Source organism: Erinaceus europaeus, chromosome 1, assembly GCF_950295315.1.
Source record: "Erinaceus europaeus chromosome 1, mEriEur2.1, whole genome shotgun sequence".
Lineage (NCBI taxonomy): Eukaryota > Metazoa > Chordata > Mammalia > Eulipotyphla > Erinaceidae > Erinaceus > Erinaceus europaeus.
This window is the reverse complement of record NC_080162.1, coordinates 196,217,145-196,232,852: the sequence shown is the minus strand read 5'-3', so window position 1 is coordinate 196,232,852 and position 15,708 is coordinate 196,217,145. Positions and strand designations below refer to the sequence as shown.

The 15,708-nt window shown below is 39.9% G+C and overlaps 1 protein-coding gene across 1 annotated transcript in view; it reads right to left on the bottom strand.

Moving 5' to 3' along the window:
• Positions 1–15,708, bottom strand: part of COL22A1 (collagen type XXII alpha 1 chain) — a 270,579-nt gene that overhangs the window by 73,103 nt on the left and 181,768 nt on the right. The window contains exons 38-41 of the mRNA XM_060202364.1: positions 10,885–10,920; positions 9,180–9,233; positions 6,385–6,429; positions 270–317 (exon numbers count right to left, since the gene is read on the bottom strand). Coding sequence (XP_060058347.1) covers positions 270–317; positions 6,385–6,429; positions 9,180–9,233; positions 10,885–10,920 — 183 coding nt within the window. The remainder of the gene's footprint in view (positions 1–269; positions 318–6,384; positions 6,430–9,179; positions 9,234–10,884; positions 10,921–15,708) is intronic.

Here is a 15,708-nt window from a genome sequence, read left to right as displayed (position 1 = left end):
GTCTCTAAGATTGTTTGACAACTAAGGAAGGGGCAGGAGCACAGAATTTGGATGATGTGTTTTCGTTTGGAATTAAATGCTTTAAAATTTTATAAACCATTATTAAACACTTTATAATTAAACACTTTACAATTTCATAAACCATTATTAAATCACTAATGAAAACAACAATTATCAGCAATTATTAGATAACTATCCAAATAAAATATTAAAGTATCCAACCCTTATCACCATTATCAAGATAATGCACATTTATCTCATGGTTTTACCTTAATCAAGAGACTTATGTCCCCTGGGGATAGTAGTGGAGAGGTTCCCTGTCAAAATAAAAATTAAAAAAAATATGCATATGTGCATAGATACAGAATATTCCATGCTTCTCTAGACAATGCAAGAGTTGAACAGTGTAAATTTATCATTTGTCACATATTTATGCAATGCACATACTTCAAATATCCTAGGCAGTGTCCCAGATCTGAAGTCACCAAAAGCCAAACTGATTTCACAGACTGCCAATCCTAGCTGACTCTTATCAGCATTCTTTCCTTTTGGTCCCCAGTCTCCTCTTATGGCCTCCTCTCTTTTTCTGGTAGTGTGTTCTCCCCATTTCCATCAAAAATATCCACTGGGGCCATAAAGGTATTATGAGAAGTAAGTGGGCACGCTCACAGATTTCCAGGTAGGTAAAAACTCTAGCTATTCATCACAATGTAGTATAAATTGAAATCATTTTCAGGTCACCCTGGTGAGAGAGCATTTCAACCTCATCTGAAGGTTCTCAGGAGTCTTCTTCAGGCCATTGAATTCACATCCAAAACCCACTATGAGATGAAGTGTGGCATGTTCTGACTGCAGTTAGACTTTAGCAAGATTGACTGAGGCTGGGTTTACTTTGGGCTTACAAGGGTCAGGAGGCTAAGAAAGGAAATGCAAATTAAAAGAAAAACAACAAGGGTAAACTACCCAAGTATGAATGGAAGACTAGAATGGAACCACGGAAAACCTCTAAATTTTGCAGTGAACAAGAAACACCCTAAGAAGGTGGTTAATTTTCCTCTAGAATCTAGGAGGACTTTGATCATAATTATGGTGGCCTGAAATCTCCCAGTTAATTCTGAGTTTTTGTTATTAATATACCTAACTAAGTTAGGTATATGTATAGTAATATTAATATTACTAGGTTCAAGGCTCGAGTTCACAGCATATGTAAAGCACTTGGAGAAAGACTGGGATTGGAATAATTCAATTTTGGAGATGCAGAAGAAATGCCTAGTCTTGCAGAAATAAACTATTTAGATAGCAGTTGCTAGAGACAAAATTGAGTTCTTTCCTCTTTGAGTGTGGCCCTCTGCAAAGAAGGGTCAGCCTTTGCAACATTCATTTACTAAAACTTTAAAGGGAGGAAACAACTTTATCTTGAAACCTGAATTTTCCCTAGGACCTTCAAAACAGGAGCCTTTCATATTGTTCAAATTGGGGGTGCTTTCATGCTTCTGGATTTGTGATATCTGGGATAGCTTATTACTGTTAATTAAACACTCTGTAAAATCTAAGTAAGCTATTACGAATTGTGCTGCTATGAATATACTTGTACACATATCTTTTTGGTGAGGTGTTATAAAGTCCTTGGCGTATATATCCCTAGGAGTGGAGTTACTGGAATTAGATCAGCTTGGAACATTCCTTCTCATGATCACAGAATTTGAGCTCAGATATACAGGGATGCAGAGGTCACATAGGCTCCTAAGCTGAAAATGGGACCCAGATCACATCAAATCAATGAGGCTTACAGTCAACAATATTTATACACCTCTCCCATATTTGGGAGCTATTCTCTTCCCTGATCCAGCTTTCTGGTCCTTTTTCCAGCCATGACATCATCTCCCCAGACAATAACTTGGGTCCACCTTTATATCAGAAATCAGACTCAGGATAAAAAACAAACAAACAAACAAACAAAACTAATATAGTCATGGGCCCTTTGGAATATAACTAAAATAGGCCTGCTAAGTATCTAAAAAATGGATACCCTCCAATTTCCATCTGCACTATTCCAGCCTTTAGGTTCATAATTAGTCAACAATGTGTTCGGCTTTAGATGTTAACTCTTCTTTCAGCCACCAGGTTCCAGATGCTACCATGATGCCAACAACCAGACTTCCCTGGGCAGACGACCCCACCAATGTGTCCTGGAGTGCCCTGCTTCCCCAGAGCCCTGTCTCACTAGGGAAAGAGAGAGACAGGTTGGGAGTATGGGTTGACCTGCCAACACCCATGTTCAGCAGGGAAGCGATTACAGAGGCCAGACCTTCTACCTTCTGCATCCCACAATGACCTTGGGTCCACACTCCCAGAGGGATAAAGAACTGGAAAGCTATCAAAGAAGGAGATAGGATATTGAGTTCTGGTGGTGGGAATTGTGTGGAGTTGTACCCTTCTTATTCTATGATTTTTGTTAGTGTTTCCTTTTTATAAATAAAAATTTTTAAAACAAAATGAAAGTAAGATATACTCGACAAGATGGCTATGAATTCATTACAAAGGAGTGAGCTTCAGTCTAGGTATAGTGTGCCTTGGATATAAATCAGTTTCTCGTCCTGACCCTTTTAGTAAGAAGAAGATATGTAACAGATTGTGGTGCCAGCCTGAGAAACCAGTCACACACAGTGGATCATTATTAGGTCTGACAGAACTGGAAGTACTGCAGGTATAGACAGCACAGCCTGAAGCATACCTGGATCCCCTGTAACTCCCAAAGAACCAATTTTCCGACTGCTGGCAGCACTAGCCAACAACAGGCTACCCAGCCAATGACTCCTTGGTTTTGAGTCCCTTTGACTCAAGATCAGCACAGAGCTATGGCGCCATCCTCATTCCAGAGCTAACTGTGGTCTGGACCCTGTCCTGTTTATTCACTTCTGGTAGTTTTCCCTTGAGAGAAGTCTGTCAGTCCTTTCCACAAGAATCCCTACTGCTTCTAGGAAAAGCCCCAAACAGGTGGGTTCTGTGTGTAGAAAGAATTTGATGCAGCACTGCAGTCGCCAGGTAGTGGGTCCTTTCCTGCACCCACTGATGCATGGTGACTGTGAGGGAAATGATGGACTCAGCAGCTTGGGGTATCCAAGTCCTGTACATTCCCCAAACATATCTTTTCATTTCAAGATCACCAAAGATAACCTCTTAACCCTTGGTAAGTCTAGTCTAGTCCTTTGAAAGTGTCTTTATTTACCAAGAGTCTTGTCCATGTTGGAGAGCTTAAGCTAATAACATGATTTATCTTGGGGTCCTTGGACCACGCAGTGTCAGCCTGCCCAATGGAAGAACTAGAAACTAAGTACTTGAGATGATCTTAGATCAATAAATACCCTTGTTCACAGAAACCAATGCTCAGGTGACCTCCCTTCATTAGGAAGCACACTGCAGCCTGTCCTTTCTCTGAATACTCACTGGCATCTCACACATATTAAGTTCTACAAACTTATTGAGAGATTTAAGTTCTGTCAGCAAAATTCCCTGGGAGAAGGAAACTGAGAGTTCTTTTTTTTTTAAAGTAATTTTATAAATATTTATTTATTCCCTTTTGTTGCCCTTGTTGTAGTTATTATTGTTGTTGTTGGATAGGACAAACAGAAATGGAGAGAGGAGGGGAAGACAGAGGGTTAGAAAAAGGCAGACACCTGCAGACCTGCTTCACCACCTGTGAAGCGACCCCCCTGCAGGTGGGGAGCCTGGGGCTTGAACCAAGATCTTTATACTGGTCCTTGCGCTTCGTGCCACCTGCACTTAACCGGCTGTAATACCACCCAGCTTCTGGAAACTGGAAGTTCTGAGCCTCATCTCTCTGAGACTATGCCTAATATTCATTTTCTTGTACTGACTGATTAATTAGTTAATTAATCAATTAATCATTTTAAAGATTTTAATTTTTTATTAATGAGAAAGATAGGAGAGAGAAAAGGAGCCAGACATCACTCTGATACGTGTGCTGCCGGGGACTGAACTCAGGACCTCATGCTTGAGAGTCTAGTGGTTTAGCCATTGCACCACCTCCCGAACCACACAATTAATCATTTTATATGGAAGAGATAAATTGAAAGAAGGAGAAAGAGAGGAGAATGAGAGACACCTGCAGTACTGCTTCACCACTAGTGAGGCTTCTCCCTGTGCAAGTGGAGACTGAGGACTCGAGCCAGGGTCCTTGAGCATGGTAAGGTATACAGGATCTGGTACGCCACTGTGTAGCCCCTTCTGGTATGCGATGTGTGTCTTTCCACCACTATGAACTAAAATAATGAGAGTAACACAGTCTTACTGAGTTCTCTGAGCCGTTCATCATAGCATTGTACTTAAGGAGAGTTTTGGAGACCCCTGAAAGTAACTTATCTGAGATTATCAAGATCCTGACAACTACAGGGCTATAATTGAGGCCATTTAGAAGGAGAATGATCAGTGAATTTACAGGTTATCAAAATCAACCCCTTTACCTTTCTTCTTGCCCTCTCTCTCTCCTGCTTACCAACTGTTACCCATATTGTCATAGGGCCTCTGGGGCTTCATTCTCTTTGCCTCGTCTACATTTGGCAGACGTTACTTAGACTTGTTTAGCCCCTGATTAAAACTTACTCTTCCATGTTATCATGACCTTGCCCATGAAGTATACTCTACACCATTTATTTAACTGATCGTATATAAGATGCAAAGATGTTCTCCCTAATCTCCAACAAGACTTTTCCTCATCCTATGAGAAGATCCTCAGTTAAAAAAAAAAAAAAAGTCCGGACACCAGAATCCCATCCAGAAATCCACTGTAACAAGCAACCTACTTTCAGCAGGAATAGTTGTCTGAGTACTTAGGGGTCTTTGTACCTTGGGTCTTTTTTTTAATAATTTATTTTACTAAGATAGATATCTAGAGAAATATATAGAAATACCAGAGCACTGCTCAGCTCTTGCTTATGGTGACACTGGAGATTGAATTTGGGAACTTGGAGCTGTAGGCATGAAAGATTTTTGCATAACCATTATGCTGTCTTCCCAGTCCTATCTTGGGTTTTTATCTATAAAATTTAACAAGATAGCCTTGAAAAAAGCCACGGTGGCCTTTCATATCCATCTCAAAGTTAAGTGGCTGCTCAGGTCAGTTAACTGGCCTTTAGAACCAGATTTACAGATTCAGATGAAATGTTTGTGATTTATTAAAGTTGATGGCAACGATCTCTTCAACATTAGGCAATGTCTTTACTCTAGCTGACAGAGCTGTCTCTCCAAGCACCTAGATCTGGGTATTTTCACATTTACATCTTGGGAATGGATGAATGGCTTTACTACTTGGTTTTTCTTCTGAGCTTCTATGGTAGTGCTTGGTAACAGTCAGAGGGTTCTCCAGGAAGTGAATGATTTCAACTTGAGTGAAACCTTCAAGATGAGCTAGAGTGTGGCCACACCCAAGGAATACCACACTTAGAAATGTCCACCTGAAATCGGGTTTTTTGTTTGTTTATTTGATTTGGTTTTCATTTTTCTCACTGTGAAAGTGGAAAAAGACTTTATTTCACTACAAAGATTGGACAACTAGGAGGTATAAAAAGTACTGAACAGGGAGTCTGGTGGTATAGTGCAACAGGTTAAGCGCACGTGGCCCAAAGCACAAGGACCAGCATAAGGATCCTGGTTCAAGCCCCCGGCTCCCCACCTGCAGGGGAGTCGCTTCACAGGCAGTGAAGCAGGTCTGCAGGTGTCTGTCTTTCTCTCCCCCTCTTTGTCTTCTCCTCCCTCCATTTCTCTCTGTCCTATCCAACAACAACAAAATCAATAACAACAACAATAAAACAATAAAAGGGAATAAATAAATATTTAAAAAGATATTTAAAAAAGTACTGAACAAAAAATGAGGCTTGAAAGGATTGCATCACATAGTAATTTGTAATTTATGTTCTTGTCCATGATCTGATGGACATGGTCAACTTTCATCTTTCTCTGTCCTGTTCTATGTCCTAGGAGGATATACTCTTGAGAATGTATGGTAGAATTTGACTATTCTCCTGTAGTTGAGTTGAACCAATGAAAGTTATGACCAGGAACTAGAAAGAGAAAAGACTTTGCTTCTTCTGCCTTGGAATAAGAGTCCCAGCACATGCTCTGAACCAGTAATTATAAGTCTCATAAGGTTGTCCTTTCCCAACTGTGTTAACTCTCACATGATCTGAAAATAGAGACAATGGCAGTATTGGCTTCCTGCTTTAGCTTCTATCTGGGCATCACAGGATCATAGATTAGCTTTCCTAGCCCACAATTCTGTAAAAAGTCCCTGAGCCATCACATTGCACTTTTTTCAGACTGGGGTCCCGACAGTCAATATTCACCCGGGATAGTTAGATGACATACTGGCTTTCCAGGAGGTCCTCTTTCTCCTGGATTTCCTGGTACGCCCTAAGAAAAGAAAGAAGCAAAACATTATATGTGCTAAGCTCATAATTTTGATTCACTTTATCCACCTCCTCCCCCAAACTCTGTATCTGCCAAGTATATAGTTAGTAAGGGGAAAAAAAAAAATCACACAATTGTGAAGACTGGCATGATAAAAATAAATAAAACATGAATTAAAATTCATGAATCCCACACTCAGCTGAATATGCAAAGAGTCTCAGAAAATATGCATGGGATGCAAATGCTTCAAATTATGTTATGGCACTTATCTGCATGGAGAGTCCTTAAACAAATAAAAAGGGGATTACCTTAGGACCCAGTGATACCACTCTTGGGCATTTATCCCAAGGACACTCAAAAAACTAATTCAAAGGCACATATGCACCCTTATGTTCATAGCTGCACTATTCACAATAGCCAAAGAGTTGAAACAGCCTAAATGTCCATCATCAGATGACTGGCTAAAGAAGTTATGGGAGATATATTCCAGGGAACCCTACTCTGCAATCAAAGAAGATGGTGTTGTGTCCAAAATGGGTAGAAATGCAAATAATTATGTTTAGTGAAATTGTTAAAGACATGAAAGACAGCTACTGATGCATTCACTCATGTAAGATCTGATGCACATGGACTTGGGGAAAAAAAAGGAAGCAAGCAAACTGTTTCTAAGACTTATGAGAACTCTGGTGGTTATCTCTGGGAGACTGAAGGGTAGGTAGACAAGGCTTTGGTGGTGGGTGTGGAGTGGAGCTATACACTTTAATCTTATAATCTGGCAACCTGCTATTAATCACAAACAAATAAATGATTAACCATTAAAAAATAAGCTATCCCAAAACAACTTAGGTTCAGGTTTAGAGTGTTCATGTGTTCATACATGCAGACGCACACACACACATACAACACACACTAACACCTATCTTAACTGTCACTGTTCTTTTTCTAAATACTAGTAGAAAATCCAGAGTTGAAGAGAACCAATTTTATATTGCACTGACTGTAAAAAAAAAAAATACTACTGAGTGTGCAGAAGATGAATTAGAAAATTTGAAAAAAATTTTTTGAAAATTTGGAGACAGGAATTAGAGGGTCACATTTTTTTCCTCTAAAACAGAACTCAAGGAAAGAGAGGGGAGAGTAATTTTTTTGTCTTAGAATAAATAAATCTATAAATATAGGAAACTTCAAGCCTCAGTAATTAAGCACTCTTGGCTGTTGGTGCTAGACTAGAGAAAGAGAGAGACAGGCTGGGAGTATGGATTGACCTGTCAATACTCATGTTCAGCTGGGAAGCAATTACAGAAGCCAAACTTTCCACCTTCTGCATCCCACAATGACCTTGGGTCCATACTCCCAGAGGGACAAAGAATAGGAAAGCTATCAACGGAAGAGATGGGATACAGAGTTCTGATTGTGGGAATTATGTGGAGTTTTACCCCTCTTATCTTATGGTTTAGTCAATGTTTCCTTTTTATAAATAAAAATTTTTTAAAAAGACCTGAAAAAAAAAAGAACTCATTGTCATGTATTCATCAGATCAATGAGTATATATGGAGCAAGTTCTATGCAACTACATACTGCTAGGAATCCAGGATAAACAGATGCATAAGACACATCTCCTTATTGGAGAGCATAATGGATATGCAGAGGCTTTCATGCCCCAGGCTCTGAAGTCCCAGGTTCAACCCCCCCACACCACACAGCCAGAGCTCATCAGTGTTCTGGAAATAAATTAAATAATAAATAATAAATAAATAAATCTGACTAAGCAAATTATCTAACTCTATACAACAAATAAACAAATCTAACTAAGGAAATCACATTATGGAGATAAGATATAAACATCAATGACACAAAGTGGAAAATGACGCATTCTCAGGGAGTATTTGGTAAGTCTATAAAGAGATGATTATTTCAGAGATAAGTCTGGAACTAAACTAGTCCACTGAGAAGGTGGTGTTCAATTTGAATAAAAATAATTGGCTAATTATATGCAAAAATGAAGTAGAAGGCATTGTATGAGTTATCCAAGAACTTAGAAAAAGTATGACACAAGAGTATAAGATACAAAAATCAGACAATATAAAATTATAGGCCAAAATCAATAGAATAATTTTATTTGTTTTGTTATTTGTCATTAATTGTTTGTAAGATTACTATGCATAGTTCCATACCACACGCACCACCAAAGGTCCCTGTCTCCACCCCCCCACCTCCCAAAGATAACCAGTATAGTTTTTATAAGTCCAAATAATTTGCTTGTGGGGCCTGGTGATGACACACACTTGGTTGAGCACACATGTTACAGTGTGCAAGGACCCAGGTTCGAGTCCTCTTTCCCCACCTGTGGGGGAGGGGGAGGCTTCAGGAGTGGTGAGGTAGCACTGCAGGTGTCTCTCTGTCTGTCTCCCTCTCACCCCCTTCCCTCTTAATTTCTGGTTGTCTCTATCCAATAAGTAAATAAAGAAAATGAAATAATTTGCTTGCTTTTGCTTTGTTGGGATTTTTTTTTTTTTGGAGGGGGGCAAGTTCATGTAAATCAGATCTTACTGGTTTTTTTTTTTTTTAAATCAGTCATAGTGTTATGAGAGATTACTGGAGAATAGCTGTGTTTAGGGATTTCTGGAAAGTTCTGACCTGAAGTTCAAAACTGACTCTTTGTCATGAGAGACTAAGAAATGGTGTGTGTGTGTGTGGGGGGGGGTTTCCACAGGATTAAGTACTTTGAGCCCAGACCCTTTAGTTCTACTTACGTCATGGCCAGCAGGTCCTTGGGGGCCAGGAAATCCAGGTAAGCCTCTGGATCCCTGGTGGACAAAAGACTGCATAAACAAACACTGAAAGCAAAGCACCCCAACCCTCCCCCCCCCTTAATTTTTCCTTTGGCAATAGTTGACTCTCACTGCATGAATGTCCCATTGCTAAGAGGAAACTGATATCATGTATATGCAAAGAGCATTCTGCTCAGAAGTTACTCATTTCAATATGCCTGTGGAGGTGGTTGTGTTAAGCATATACACAGAATCCTCTGGAAAACCCCCACTATGATCCTTATGGCTCAGGTCCCACTCCATATCCCCTTCCTGAGTAGAAGGGACAGTTTCTGCACTGACACAGACCTGAGGCAAAGCCTGGCTAAGCCCCCTCTGTGTCCTTTGGATGATCAGTGCCCGGGGATGTTGACCCACTGGGTAAATTAGCTTATACGAGGCCAGACCTCAGCTCTTGGGGGAAAAAAATTAATAAGAAAGTCATTCCTATCCTGTTAAAAATGAACAATATCAGGAGTTGGACAGTAGTACAGCGGGTTAAGCGCACGAGGCACAAAGCGTAAGGACCAGAGGAAGGATCCTGATTCGAGGCCCCGGCACCCCATCTGCAGGGGGGTCACTTCACAAGCAGTGAAGTAGGTCTGCAGGTGTCTCTCTTTCTCTCCCCCTCTCTGTCTTCCCCTCCTCTCTCCATTTCTCTCTGTCCTATCCAACAACAATGACATCAATAACAACAACTACAACAAGAAAACAGTAAGGGCAAGAAAAGGGAATAAATAAACAAATACACAAAAAAGAACAATATCAGGTATTGGTCCAAGAATTTTTTAAAAATGTTTTCTCCCTGGAAGAATATTCCTTAGATATGTGTACAGCTAGGGATCAGCCCTTTTTCCTAACAGGTAGTGCCACAGATGCTAAGTCGGCTAACCTCCTCTCTTCTGTAACCTTTGGAAAATCCATTAGGAGTCTCATGTCTTTGACTTTATAGTTCTTGTTCTGAAATCCCAGGCATGTCAGCTACTGCTCTGACACCCAGTTTCCTCATCTATAAATAAGGGTATAAAAGTCTCTGTTCTCCACAGTTAAGAAATCATAAATAGGCATAATTAACATGTAACGTGTCATGGAATAAAGCAAATTGTCACCATAGCAGCCACCTCCTCCAGTGAGTGAATATAAAGAAATGGACAATTTACAAGAAAGATGTGGATCTGCTTAGCATCAGTGGTAATGGTGGCACCTGAAACAAAAGGTTTGCTAGGAGCTGGCCTATCACAAACCTGCAGTCAACAACATCTCCATGTTGATTCCCGGATGTTACCAGGCCCTCCTTGCACTGGCTCGTGGCTGTGTGTGGTTGGGCGCATTTCCAAACCTGCTCTCCTGGCCACTTGATTAAATTTGTGATAGTGTGTCTATCCTCTTTTGATGCAGATACCCCGAGGCCCACCCAATCTGTTCACCCAATTATGACACAGGGACATTGAATTAGATATCTCCCCACCATCCCCTTCCTAATCTACAGTAACACAGATTCATGCACATATTTTGAAAAGTATTCACTGTTAAAAGCTTCAGATTCTTAGAAACTAGTGTCTTGCCTCTTCTATTTAAAAACATCTTAATTGATCAAGTAACATTGTCTCCATGCAAACCTAGTCCTTTTATTTAAATCATACTGTACCGCGGTCCCCTTGTCTCCTGGTGGTCCAGAAGGGCCCTAAGAAATAAACAACAACAAAAAAAAACATAATGAAAGTGGAAATTAAATGTGAATTTCAGCATACTGAGGCGATCTATAACAGGTCTCTAATAGTGCTAGACTGAGTAGCAAAGGCCCTTCTGTCTTCAAGTGACATCATCACACCTATCAACACCACCTCCACCTACCCAGAGAGGTCACATGCCAGATTATTTCAGGAAGCTATTTCATATACCCCTGAAGTCCTACCACACCATCCTAGCACCCATCCACATGTCTCCTGAAACTGGAATCCTTCTCTAGCTTGTAGCAATAATGTTGAGTGGGAGCTGATTCCCTTGTGGTGTGTCTCCTTGATGTCTGCTAGCTCTTCCTGCTTGAGGAAGAATGGATACATGCTCAGGATCGGATCTAACTGATCCTGTGTGACTGTTGTGCTATCTACCTGGCAATGAAGTTCTTCCAGAATCTTAAAAGAGGGGGGGATGCACACACACACACACACACACACACACACACACACACACACATGCATGCGCACGCGTCTGTGATATCATAAATATGTCCAACCCAGAATTTTACTTAAGATGTTTTCATTGATGAAGGCATTCAAGTACAGTTTCAAATCATTCCCCAGGCAAACCGTTTCTTTTGTCCTTACGCTTTGCTACACTATTCTTCTGCATGGTCCCATTCTTTCTACTTGGACACACCCGTATTGGGTTCTCAGCTGAGATGTCTCCACTCATAGATATATTACCCTTATTTCTTCCAAGATGTTCATTTAAAGGACTTCCTTTCTTGCTACATCTTGTCTATGTTGCATTTCCCAATGCTGCCATTGCTTCTTATCTCTTCTCTCTATTGAGTAAAGTGTATCTTTTTTTTTTTTCTAGTGATTTGATAATGATCAACAAGATTGTAGGACAAGGGGGGTATGCTTCCACATAATTCCCACCACCAGAGTTCCATATTCCATTTCCTCCACTGGAGGCTTCCCTATTCTTTATCCCTCTGATATTATGGACCAATATTCTTTTTTTTTTTCTTTTTTTCCTCCAGGGTTATTGCTGGGCTTGGTGCCTGCACCATGAATCCACCGCTCCTGGAGGCCATTTTTCCCCCTAGTTGTTGCAGCCTTGTTGCGGTTATTATTGCCATTGTTGACGTTGCTTTGTTGTTGGATAGGACAGAGAGAAATGGAGAGAGGAGGGGAAGACAGAGAGAGAGGGGAGAGAAAGATAGACACCTGCAGACCTGCTTCACCGCCCGTGAAGCGACTCCCCTGCAGGTGGGGAGCCGGGGGCTAGAACTGGGATCTTTACGCCGGTCCCTGCGCTTTGCGCCACGTGCGCTTAACCCACTGCGCCACTGCCCGACTCCCGGACCAACATTCTTTATGGGATGCAGAAGGTGGAAGGTGTGTTTTCTGTAATTACTTCTCCACTGGACATAGACATTAGCAGGTGAGTCCATGCTGCCAGCCTGTTTCTGTCTTTCCTTAGTGGGACAGGGCTCTGGAGAGATAAGGTTCCAGGACACACCAATGAGGTCTTTGTAAGGTGTATCTTCTACTGGAGAGGAGGCATTAAGCTCTTTGGCACAGAGTCGACAGTGCTTGCTTGGCACAATGCCCCATGCATTATCAGACCACAGCAAATGGTACTCCTTCCAAATTTAAAATTTAGAGTATGAAAACTTTCCAATCATTTATAAACATTTTTTTTCCTTTTCATTATGAGCTAACGGAAGTGTAGGAACAAGAAAACTGCCCAAACCACATATGAAGTCACTTGCCAGGAGCGATTAGTGTTCCCACCCTTTACAGCCCAGTTTAAAACCAGATCACCCCACATCTTCCTGTAGCAGAATCCCTAAGAACCATTCTAGAGTGTCCCAGGAGGGGAAAAAATGTCATACGAACGCATATGGGGATGACAGTATGACAGGCAGATAACTTAAAAGCCTGCCCATTAAACCTATCTTACAACTAGTTGCACTAGAGTAAGAGTCATTTTAAGTACACAACTGAGGACCAAATAAAGTAAGAAATACCTCCTGGGGCTAAAAGACAGGCAAGGGAGAAGTACACAACATCTATTGTGATGGACTTTGATGAGGGTGTGAATGATGGAGGCAGGAAATAAAGTCTGAGGCTCTTCTTGATGAAAAAGCTGAAACCCACAATGCTGGGAATGAGACTGAGACGTTTTAATAAATCGATACAGAAATCTAAGCTTCTTCTGTAGAAGGATAGATAGCAAATATCTGAGGCTTTGCATGATGCAAAATTTCTGGCACAATTATTCAAATCTGTTACACAGCATCAAAGTGGTCACTGGATGGCCCTGGCCATGTTCTAGGAAATACTATTTATGAGCACTAAAGTTAAATTGCATGTATTTTTCTTTGTATATTATGAAGTACCAGTCTTCTGATTTCTTTCAGTCATTCAGGGAAAAAGAAAAAAAAAAAAGAAAAACCATTCTTAGTTATTGGACTATATAAAAGTTGGCATTGAGTGAGATTTGGTCAGTGGACTGTAGTTGGCTGAGCTCTGGAGAGTCTCAGATGAGATGTAGGTAGGGAGAGATAGAGGAGGTTTCAATATTCAGTATTGAACAAAATTCTACACTTTGGGTAAAATGTAAGTAAGTACATCGCAGTACATTAAAAAATATTTTATAACAGGACCAAGAAGGGTTTATATATACTGTCATCTTCAAATAGTCACAGTTTAATGTCTTCTCTTCCAATCTGTATCTATTTAATTCCTTTTTCTTACCTGATAGCAATGGTAAGAATTTCCATCTATTCCCATTTTTAGTGTATATATTTTTTATCATGAAAGGGTGTTGAATAATATCAAAGGCTTTCTTTGCACTTACTAAAATAATTATGTGGATAAATGAAATGAACCAGTGGGACTATAGCAAATTGAAAATATTCTGCACAACAAAAGCTTCTGCACCACCAAAAAGACTCCTTAAAGAATGGGAGAGCTTTTTATGTCATACATCGGACAAATAGTTAATAACCAAAAGGGTTAATAAGCAAAGCATAAAAAGAGCTCACCAAACTCAGCAATAACAACAATGACCCAAACCAAAACCGGGGAGAGAATCTGGACAGAGTATTTACCAAAGAGATTCAAAGGGGCAATAGACATGAAAAAAAATGCTCAAAGTCACCAATTATCAGAGAAATTCAAATAAAGACAATAATGAGATACCACTTCACTCCAGAGAGAACGACATGCATCAGAAAGAGCAGTAACAACAAATGATAGCTTGTGGGGCTCAAAGAACCCTTTTACACTGCTGATGTGAATGTAAGTAGGTCTAAGCCCTGTGAAGAGCTGTCTGGAGAACTCTCAGAAGACTAGAAATGGACCTACCCTCTGACCGGGACAGTTGCTCTCTTGGGGATATATCCTAAGGAAACAAACACATTCTTCATCCAAAGTGATTTGTGTATATCTGTGATCACAACAACACAATTTATAATAACCCAAACTTGGAAGCAACCTAGGTGTCCAACAACAGATGAGTGGTTAGGAAAGTTGAATATATAGATCGGCTACTTAGAATGATGAATTCACCTTCTTCACCTCCTCTTAGATGGAGCTTGAAGGAATCATATTAAGTGAGACAAACCAGGAAGAGAATGATGAATATGGGATGATAAATGCTCATGGGCATTATTAAGGAACAAAAACAGAAAGGAGAAACAGAAAATAAAACTTGGAATGGTGGTACACTGCACAAAACAATGAACTCTGATGAAAAAGGACAGAAATGGGGCTGGGGTGGGGTGGGGGTGCTTTGAGAGCCTGGTACACATGATGGACCAAATTTGGAAATGAGTGTTTTGTAGATGTCTATCTTGGTGGGATGAGAGTTGAGAAATTGTATCCATGTGTTTACAACTGTACTGTAATCTACTAACCCTCCAATAAAAAAAATGAAATGAAAAAAGAAAAATTATCCACTTCACCTATCATTAGAGAAATGCAAATTAAATATAGAGTGAGAGTCAAGCTCACATCTATTAGAATGGTTTATATCAACAAAACAGAAAATGGCAGGTTATGAAGGAAAAAGGACTGCTGGTAATACAGACTGGTGTAACCCCTTTAAAAAACTTTATGGAGTGTTCTTAAATAAAAAAAAAATGGAATTACCTTATGGTCCAGCAATACCACTCTTGAGTATTTCTCCAAAGGACACTGAAATGCTAATTCAAAGGGACATATGTACTCCTGTGTACATGGCTTCATTATCCACAACAGTCAAAGAATGGGAGCAGCTTAAATGCCCACTGACAGATGACTGGATATATCCCATGGAATACTACCCTGCCATCAAAAAGAAGATGTGTGTCCTTTGGGACAAAATGAGTGAAGTTGGAGGTGACTATTCTTAGCAAAATAAGGAAAGAAAGATAATGACAAGATGGTTTAACTCATGTGAAATCTAGAGGTTGATACACATGTACTTGCAAAAAAAAGAAAAAGGAAAGGAAAGAAAGATAAAGAAAGAGAAAACAGAAGCAAGAAAAGTGTAAGGCTTTATGAGAACTATGGTGGTTCTCTTTGGTGAGGACACAGAAATTTTGGTGGTGGGTAAAGTGTAGAATTATACCATATAACCTTAACATCTTATAAACCAATTTTTGAAAAAAATCAAAATTTGTGATTTTTCTAAATAAAAATAAACATGGGAAAAATACATTTAAAATCTTAAAACTTAATAAAATAAAACATGCTCTATGAGATCTACTAGATGTACTATTTAGAAATAAAAC